General features: G+C 41.6%; 1 protein-coding gene across 1 annotated transcript in view; it reads left to right on the top strand.

Annotated features, from left to right (window-relative positions):
- The window catches only part of CACNA2D3 (calcium voltage-gated channel auxiliary subunit alpha2delta 3), a 786,579-nt gene that overhangs the window by 465,077 nt on the left and 311,124 nt on the right, over positions 1-10,378 (top strand). The window contains 1 exon segment of the mRNA XM_018555257.1: positions 3,412-3,545. Coding sequence (XP_018410759.1) covers positions 3,412-3,545 — 134 coding nt within the window.

The raw sequence follows: 10,378 nt of genomic DNA, 5'->3' as shown, positions 1-10,378 counted from the left end.
GTTGGGGGGGGGGGGTCTTTTGGCCTCTGTAGACATCAAGGATGCTTACTTGCGCATCCCCATTCTCTCACCTCATCAATGCTATCTATGTTTTGCTGTGGGCATGCAACATTAGCCTTTGCTCTGCCCATGGCAACAGGGTCTTCACCAAGGTACTTGCTTTGGTGATAGCTCTGTTTTGCTCTCACGGTATCCACATGGTGGGAAACCTGGACGATCTCCTTCTGAAGAATCAGCCAGTCCAGATCCTGCTAAGAGTACAGTGCACACTCAATTGAAGCCCTGTCCACGGTCTCTTTTTCCCAACAAAAAAGCTTGTCCTTCTTCTCCTAGTCCCACATCCTTCGGTCCAGGAACCACCCCTTCATTCGCGTTTGCATAAGGTTTCTTAGTCGATAATAGCCTCATTCATGGTGGCACCATATGCCCAGTTCTACTTCAGGCTGTTGCAACTCAACATTTTGGCAGTGTGGGACAAACATGTATGAATCACCCATGTGCCTGTTAAGCTCAGTGAGGCTCTATCTGGAGTCAGGCAATTCTTTTCTTCTTGTGATGTGGAATATGGTCACTGGTGGAAGCTCAGCTTCCCATCATTCTGGAGCGCAGGGCAATTTGGATGTCCCTTTTATGCGTCTTCAAGGTCACTCCATCAGGATCCATTTGAACAATGCCGTGGTGGTGGCCTACATCAACCAAGTGGGGGGCAACAGAAGTCATGCAGCTCAAAAAGAAGAACACTTGATTCTGGCTTGGACTAAACTACACAATTTATGACCTTTTGACAATTGTCAGGCTGACTTCCTCAGTTTTTGACATATGGATCCAGGCTAATGGTCTATCCACCTAGAGGTGTTCTGGGCACTCCGGATGTGGAATTTCTGGCATCAACAACAAACTGGACAGGTTTGTCACCAGGTTCCGGGATCTTCAGGCCTCCACAGTGAATGCTGTGGTGACTCTGTGAGATCAGCCCAGCATGATCAAAACCTGTACATCTCTTCCCTCTAGTCTGGTCTGGATCAGCATCTTGCATTGAGCACCATCAATATCAATATTTTGGTCCCAGCTACTTTGCTTCAAAGACTGCTTGCTGCTCACTTCTTGGTTAAGACATTTGTGCAGAGGGTCGCTCAGATTTCTCCTCATGTATTCTCACTATTAACAGAGTAGGATCTCAACCTAGTTCCATCAGCCCTTCAGAGGACACCCTTTGAGCTCATTGGGAATATTGCATTATCTGATCTCACTCACAAGTTGACCTTTCTTTTGCTATTATCTCCAGAAGGTGGGTTTATAAGTTAGTTTCTTTATTTTGTAAAGAGCCTTTCCTAGTGTTACACAGGGTTTAGAAAGTCCTAAGGCCTATGGCCTCATTTCTCCCCAAGTTGGTGTCTTCCTTCCACCTTACCCAGGGCATTGCCTGTCCCTCCTTATGTTCTGCCCTGAAGCATCCCAAGGCAGTTTCTCTCCACTATCTGGAAGTGGTATGTGCTATGAGAGGCTACTTATCTGCTACAACCTCACAGCTTCCTTTTGCAAATCGGTTTCCCTCTTTGTCCTTCCAGGAAGAATCAGAAGGTCCAGAATGTGACATATGTTTTTAAAATATGTAATGCCATCTCTAGATCTTTTCTTTTTTTTATCACATGTTTTTAACTGACTGGCCCCTTAAGTGTTATCATGTCATTACTGTGCACATTCTTTCAGAGTTGAAAATAATTTAAATTATTTGCAGTGCAAAGACCAATAGATTTATTCTCTGATCTAGATCATTTGAGTAATGTGCTGAAAAATTGGTTTCCGTGTTCAGGTTTCGAGCTTCATAAAATATGTGAAAATAAAACAGGTTCCACTCAGAAAATGAATAGAGAGACTATGATCTATGTTCCCAGTGTCTTCGGGGAAAAATACTATTTGCTAATGCTAATTTGTCTAAGTTCCTTGCCTATGCTGCACGCAGAGTTTGGCCTAGAAACAAGTTTCTGAATTATATTTACACAAAAGAGTTATAAAATGTACCTGTTGTGGAGGAAGTCATTTTTGTGGGGTGTTCTAATTCAATGTCCATGGCATTTCAGGCAAATGTATCAGAAATCAGGTCTTTAAAGTGTATGAAATCTTTGAAAATGAAACTCTATTATTATTATTATTAATAAAATTTGGTTGTTTATTATGTCTAACAAACGATTTCTGAAATCGCTATTTGATTGTGCTTGATGGGGAATTCTCTGTATAATTGAACGAGCGTTCATTGCGGAAACTAAAGCTTTTAAACGAAAATGGTACAATGTATGGGCAACCTTAGTGACACTGCCAAGACCTTGCTGAAGTTTACTGTCATTTATAAACCGACTGTGACCTGTTCCAGGCACCAGTAGTGGAGATGTTTAGAACGTGTAAGAGTCCAAGCATACATACAAAATGATCAAGGACTTAGAAAATTAGGAAGCATTCTCCAAGCTAAGCGGCAACGTGGTGCAGGGACCACCAATAGAAACAAGGACCGCTTGAACAGAGAAATATAACATTTAGAGCTGAGCATTACACATTATAAATGCATAAAGGATTTCTTTTTGGCTTAAAGCAGAATTCTGAGCAAATACAATTTTAACCCGAGAAGTGAGGATACCCCTGCACTGCAAGGGTTAAGTGCTCATTTTGTCTAAGGATGAAATTAACAGATCACCCGAACCACAAACCTGGCATGGTTGATACACCACTCCCTGCAGCCTGTCTCCTCCTCCCACGATGGTAAGTCCCTCAGCATCCCCATGTTCTATACACTGTAGAATGCTGGAGCGCAAGGGGAGTGAGGCTGAAAGGATCAGTCTAAGAGCAAGCCATCGTGGTTCAGGTGGGTATATCTCTGCTATTTTAGCTCCCTAGATAAAATGAGCACCCTTGTAGTGTGGGGGTAAAGTTTAAAGCTGAATTCCAGGCAAAAATCTAAATATACACATGAAATGCTTCACCTAAAAGAGAGTTGTTTTGCCTGCCACAACATTTGTATTTCTTTTTATCCAGTCCTGCGATTTAGACAGCTCTGCCTTACTGCACATCCCTATCTAGTAGGACCTAATGTAAAAGGAGAAGCAGCACACTGATGAGGTCATCTCTGTCATTCTGCTCTCTCCTCCTTTCGCCACACTGCTTACACTTACAGCACAACTGATTGGCTTCTTGTGCTGCTTCTTCCTTTTACAGTCTGAGCTCCAGGGAACTGCAAGCAGCCAATACCAAGTCAAATTTGTGTACTTGCACTGCTTGCATTTAAAAAAAAAACAAAAAAAAACTACATTTAATGATGTATTAATGGATGCAGAACTTCATTAGTTTGTGTCTTTATATCTGCCTGTATATCTGTATATTGAATTCCAGGCTCATTTACATTTTGTTTTTTCGTTACAGGCTTTTTTACCCAAATATCCACATTAGCCGATGTACAGGAGAATGTAATGGCGTACCTCCACGTTTTAAGCAGACCCAAAGTAATTGATCAGGAGCATGATGTAGTATGGACAGAAGCCTATGTCGATAACACGGTTAGTTGGCTCATTGCTGTTTTATTACAGAGCATTGAAGACTGACCTAGTACTGTGTATGATCCGTTATCCACTAACAGTGTTATTTAACCTGCAAAGACTTTTCTGTTTTTATTACATAACTTAATAACAATGTTGGTAAAATTGGAATGAAATGGAAACAAATGTATAGATGTGTATCTCGGCTTCAGCTAATTTTTGTATAACGCAGGCATCTACGAAGTTCCTCCTGGTGTGTATTATCTTATTACAGGTACCCCCTGTATTGTTGCATTTATTAACAGGGATCCCTGAATGAGTTTGAATGTTTTCCAGCAAATCCCTTCATGTTACTGAAATACTAACTTAAAGGATAGCTGCATCTTTGTACATATTTGGCTAAACTAACATTCCAAGATAAGCAAGCACAATAATCATCAACTTAATCAACTGAATATCTTACCTAGTTTGTTCCATTATGTTTGTACAAGGTCTTGAAGATTCTACTGTGCCCAACTGCGAATGTTTGCTTCCTATTGTTAGAGCTGGAGTCTGACACTGTAGCATTTAGCAAAACTGTAATATTTCCAGTAGGGTGCAATGGATGGTCTTTAAAGACCTAATAATACAAACTAGGTAAACATACCATACTATGGATCTGAATACAAAAAGTCAAAATTTCATTTTTTTATAGAGAACATCTAGGAATTAATTAACACATAAATTGGGTTATTCACTAATGAGCCGAAGGATGAAGATGAACCTTTAGCTAATCCTCCGGCTGTGGGAAGCCTTCGGTTCAGCCTAACCAAAGGTCTGCTGTATGGGCTATTCACAACAGCCGTACAGCAGTCACAGGCTGTCGAAGCGCTCAGCCGAGCTGAATGCATATGCTCGGCTGTTGGCATTCGGACGGGACCTTTCAATAGCAATTTGACAGGTCCCTTCCCGAATGAGAACAAATGGGTGAAGCCAGCGGTGATGTCACCGCTAGCACTGCCCTTTTTGTCATTTGTTCAACACCTGTCAAATTGTTAATTTTGACCGAAGTGGGGGTTTGGGTTAGGTCGGTGGGCATGTTGATTTGTTTTCTTTTTCTTCTTTTGTTTACATTTTTTTATTCTGTTCACTACCTCTGAGGTAGTGAACAGAATAACCGAGCCGAATGTTGGATCGGCTGAGGCGAACGTGTTCTTCACTTGGGTAGAGCCGAACTGTTCGGCTGAACCGATGTGAAGTGAAGGGAGCTGAAGGCAGCTGATGTACGACTGTTTTCAGCCGTACAGGGCTGAACTGAATAGCTGAACGGGGTTCGGCTCCTTTCACTTTGGGTCAGTTATTTACTTGGTTGCCTTCGGCAGCTTAGTGGATAACCCCCATAATTGTGCATGATAAGTACCCTGGAAAATGTACCTTTTTTTTCTTGACTCCCCTCTGGAAAATAGCAGTTCACTTGTTATGCCTTGTGACACCTGTACCTGCTACAGCCTAATAGCTGTAAATCTGCATTGAGTGGTCATTTAAGGCACTAGTGCCTCTGATTGCTCGTATCACAATATATGCAGTGAGATGTGGTGATGCCACTCCTGGAATTCTCACTGTTTTCTTGAGGCTTTTGCTTTGAAGAAAGCTGTACCCGAGGTGCAGTAAGGGCCATCCCTAGGCAACCTGAGATGGTTGCCTCAAGCAGTATCCTCTTATCAACCTGTGACACTCTTTGCAGCAGATCTCTAGCCATCAGCGATGAATGCTGACATGAGAAAGCAAACCCCTGCTCTACTACCAAGATGGCACAGAGGCACAGTGTGGAACAAGGCATGGTCATCAGTAAGAACTAGCTGCAGGAAACCTACAGGCAATACTGGTGACTAGACCTGTGCCTTCTTCCTGCCTTTTTGGGCACAGTTTTCAGATTTCAAGTCCTCTTTAACATTTCACTGCCCTGCTTTTCAGTATTACATTTGCTTCAAAAAGTGTAGATACACTTAATAATGTGTTTTATGTATAATTGCTAAAACCTAAAACTCTCACTAATCTTTTTGCCAAGTAACCCTTGAACCTACTATAATGTCCTATCTAGCTGAAGATTTCAGACATCGTAAATTAATTTTTGTTTAAATGGCCTGCTGCATTGATACATTAGAGCAAATTTGGAAAAAAAGGCACTACAAAGTGCCACTAAATATCTCTCTTGTTAAATACAGCCTCCTTTAGTGTTCCTTGACCCTCTAGACACCAAACTATGCACATATCCAAATAAGACTTTATGAAAATAAGGATAAAACACACACACCCCCTAACTTTCTGAGATGAGTAAGGGGGGCACCTTCCAGCACAATGTATTTAGGCAATAGGCACACCCCTACTACATCCCTTGTTATGCCAACCATTAAAATGTATATGCCAAAAATGATTGGATAAACCCAAAGTTATTTTTTTTCCACAATTGCTTTTCATTTATACTGGCTTTCCAAATAGCAAACAAGGTAATTAGTAGATGAGATAAAGGTCTAGTGCAGAATAACACTTTTGGAAGTTATGAAGTTAATTTTCATAGAAATCTGTACTTTGTATAGTTGTAGGACAATTGAGAAAGTAAGAGGGACAGAGTGATCTAGTTCCAAATGAGGGATAGTCCCTCCAAATACGGCACATCGGGAGGTGTGGACACATACTCTTTGTACATCCCATAATGCAACACTATAGCTTCAGTAATTCATCATGAGATGAAGTCACTTCCAGAAAAGTCACTTTTTGCATGGGTAGGAGGCACTGGTAGGACGGGCATGTATCAGAAGTGGGATGTCTTGACGCCTTATATTGCCTCTTCTGTGCCAGTGCTGATTTATACTGTTTTATATAACTACAGTTTTATTTTAAATACAAGCCCTGGTTCATAGAGCTGACACTTATTTTCTCTGTCATTCTCCTCCCCTCCCTGCACATGCTAGCTGCAGGGACAGACTGACAGAGAACTAAGTTGTGGTGGATCACCTAGTATACAGTCTCACACTTTTTGAGTTAGCCACATTCTACTGAACCTAAATATACAGATCTAAGCAGATCTAGATATATTTAGATAGAATAATGAAGTTCACGTGTACTAACAATTCACTATATTGACCTGTTCCGTGCCAAACAGTGTTAGGGAAGAGGTGCTTTGTGGGTGCTGATACCTAATCAAAGTCTTAAAATCAATGCAATGTTTAACCTCTGTGTTACACAACCAATAAGTATTAGAAAGACACCAAATAGGGGTTATACATTTATTTATGGTTTGTCTTAGCGAGTTCTTATGACTGAATGCTGAAAGTCTGGATAACCAACTATAACCTGTGACTTCAGAGTATTGCTATCTAGAGTTTCTTATAACTCTTGGGAACAATTTGGTCCATGTCTGTGCTTAATTTCCCAGGCCTGCACCCTTGTTATGGCCATGAAACAGTTGGTCCCACTCTCCCTATTGGATATATTATTTGTTTACAATTATTGAAAATGCAACAGGGGGTGCTGGAATAAACAAATGTGAGCAGGGGAATCCAAAGCTTCCAGATAAACAGAGAGTCAGCAATCTAAGATGTTCTATATGTCTTAGGAATCTATGACATATAGAAAGCCACATGGGCTCACCCAACTAACTCATCTCAATTGAAATCAAAGATATCACTCTTTGGATTTACCTTTCACAAAGGGTTATCTTTTAGTTTGTTGCTAAAGTTAAAATGGGGTAACGCCTTGTGGCCCATCTGGAGAGAGAGAGATTCTTTAGCACTTGTGAAATTTGTCTTTAAAGCTGAACTCTCCTCTTCTCCTATGCGTAGGTCCTTGGTATCTTCACTTACAATGCAGGATGAGCATTTCACCGTGCAGGGCGGGGAAAGGCCCCACTGCAAGGATAGCTTTAAGGAATAATTGTGCTAAAAGTCTTTTAATGGATTAAAAATATTTGTGAGAGTCATCTAAAAAAGTGTCTGACTAAGATGCAGAGTCAGATATTGCTTTTGTCCTTGCATAGATGTGTGCTGGCCACAATGAACTTTACCTATGTTCAACTTGTGTCTACCAGGATAACATTTGTATCAAAGCATTCTGAGGAGGGTCAGTTTGTTTTTATCCTGAGCTGTCTTTCATTGTAGCACTCTGTTAGGTCTTCCTTGCAGCTTGGTCTATCCCTCATCCTATCCTCACTTCTCAAAATATCCCCTGCATATTGCAGATGGTTCATCCTCACTGATACTGCAACAGTTTTATTCCATTGCTGCCAAATGGCAATTTTACATATTTCAGAGTAATCATCTTGGAAAGAGAAAGGGTTTCTCTGTCTCTTTCATCACTCTTGATGATGCATTACTGTGATTTGAAGAAGCAATGAGCTGAACCCATGAAAGGGAAGTTTGTTGTTGCTCGGAGTGCAGTCATTTAACATTTTTCAGAGCATCACACATGTGGAATCTCGTGTTTACATACAAATAGCAGATTTTAGCTATACAGGTATGGGATCTATTATCTTGAATATTTAGGACTAGGGGGGTTTCTGGACCACCAGGTCTAAATTAGACTGAAAAATGACTATTGTTTCTAGTGTACCTTAGATAACATGATCCTGATGGCATCAGTGCACTAGTAGGGCATATTCAGTGCAGCAGTGCAAAGGGCAATAATGATACACAATAAATCATAGCTACTTTGTGTACCATTGTTGCTCTTTGAATTGACTAGGTGGATGAGCCTGTGCATGTGTGATTACATGTAGCATGTATGAAAGAATAGCTATGTTTTTCTACTTTTGACATTTCCCGTTGCTAGGGCAGGATTTCTGGTAATTCTAAGTCCTATTTTTGTTGTGCATTGGAAGGCTTTGTCATTTAAGATCACAGCACTCTCCTCCAATCATCGCTCTCCATACTGACACAGGAGTTAGAGGAGGGAGGTGCAGGAGGAGAGCTCCGCCTCCTGTAAGATGGCAGCTGTCACTGACCCACACCACTCTCAATCCTGACACAGGAGGCGGACCCGGGAGGTGCAGGAGGAGAGCTCTGCTCCTGTAAGATGACCCCTGCTCAGCCTCCTGAAAGCTTCTCTCCTCTCCGCTGGGTCAGCATCAGAGGGCACACAGGCCTACGCCCAGCAGGGAGGAGAGAAGCTATGGATACACTAAATTTTCGGCCGCAGTTTCGGCCATCATGGCACTTTTGGCAATTTGTCAAAGGTGCCATTTTCGGCCGCAATGTTTGTTTCGGAGGCCGAAATTTCGGTATATCCCTACTCTTTACATCTACGCTACACTTAACAACCTACCTGTTTAACCACCGTTCGGACTTACAACCAGAACAAGTGCTTGGGTATTTACAGCAAACCTAAGTAATCAACTGTTCAGACTTACCACCATCTCTCCAACCGGTCAGTAATGTACACTGTACAAGAACTTGGGTATTTACAGTATACAAACCTAAGTAATCGACCGCTTGGACTTATGATCAGCTCTCTCCGAATGGTCGGTATTGTACACTGTACCATATTCTAGAACTGATTTCTTCTATTCCTTGGTTAGCAACCAGTTCGCTTAACGACCTAGTCACAGGGACGTACCTAGGTCATTACGTGAGGAGTACCTGTATTTGTTCAGTGTCAGTGCTTTAAAAAGTATTGAATCTATAGCATCAAACATGACAGCCAGTCAACTAGCATTTCAGATGCAGAGGCCAGCAGTGTCACCCTCCCTCTTTCTCTTATAACAAGTTTCCTTTAATTTTCAGTTATGACTGCAGCGTGCCTTTCAAGTTACTGCTGTATCTGGATACAGGTCTAGAGTTCTGTATGGGATATAACGAGTTAAGCACAGTTTCTTTCCATAGCTCATTAGCTGTTTTCATTAAGTTGTATAAGAAAAATGGCTAAGAAAGTTTTGTGGATACTATTTGTTTTAAATTATTCCTTAGGAAAATATGATGCTGATTAAGTTGTCCCTTTGGGCAATGCTGATAATTGCTAGCATCGGTCTTTCAGAACATATCCCCTGCACCTCTCACAAACAGTTCCCCCATTTATAGATAGAAATATATATCTGTCCTCAGATCATATCACAGTCCTCTCATTTGCAAAACATCAAATGCGTGGCCCTGGTGTAGTTTACAGATACAGAAAATGATAGAACTGGCTGATTATTTTTTTTGTAAAAAGGAACATCTTGAAAATGTGTAAACATTTAGTTTATATGCTGCGCTTCTCGACTTGTTCTTAAAGGGAAAGTAATCAGTGAACACACATGTTGAGCAGTGATGAGCGAATTGCCCTGGGTTTGGGGATGAGGCCTTTCTCCATCATCATGGGGATGTGGCAGACCCACAATGTCATTGGTTGTTATTGTGCGCCCACCTACATTCTAGCAACCAGGAACCATTCTAGCAGGTTGCACTGCAGCATTGGTTTACTGGTGGCTGAGCCACACAGCATCATTTTTCTATGACAGAGATGGCCCAGAGTGTAATTCAGACGTTCACATAACCCAGATTTCTAGCTGGGTTCAGCAAATGTCTATGCAAACCAAACCCAGGGTTGCATGTGTCCGAGCAACCTGAACTGTGTCATTGGTTGTTAGAATACTAGCAGGTGTGCCACACAGCGTCATTGTTTGCTAGGACGCAAGAGGGCACATCATATCAACCAATGACACTGTGAGCCTACCAGATACTTAGCAGCCGGTAGCAATGTGCGACTCCCAAAGTAAAATTGTTTACAAAGACGCTGACACCACATCTCCATGTTGATTGGGAAAGGTCTCATCCCCATATACAATCCCCAAGGATGTGGAGGTCTGCAGGGGTAGAAAACCTATCAGAATAGATAGCTCCCTT

Source organism: Nanorana parkeri, unplaced genomic scaffold, assembly GCF_000935625.1.
Source record: "Nanorana parkeri isolate BGI_ZX_2015 unplaced genomic scaffold, ASM93562v1 scaffold189, whole genome shotgun sequence".
Lineage (NCBI taxonomy): Eukaryota > Metazoa > Chordata > Amphibia > Anura > Dicroglossidae > Nanorana > Nanorana parkeri.
The sequence above is the reverse complement of the archived record's forward strand: the minus strand, read 5'-3'. Positions and strand labels throughout refer to the sequence as shown.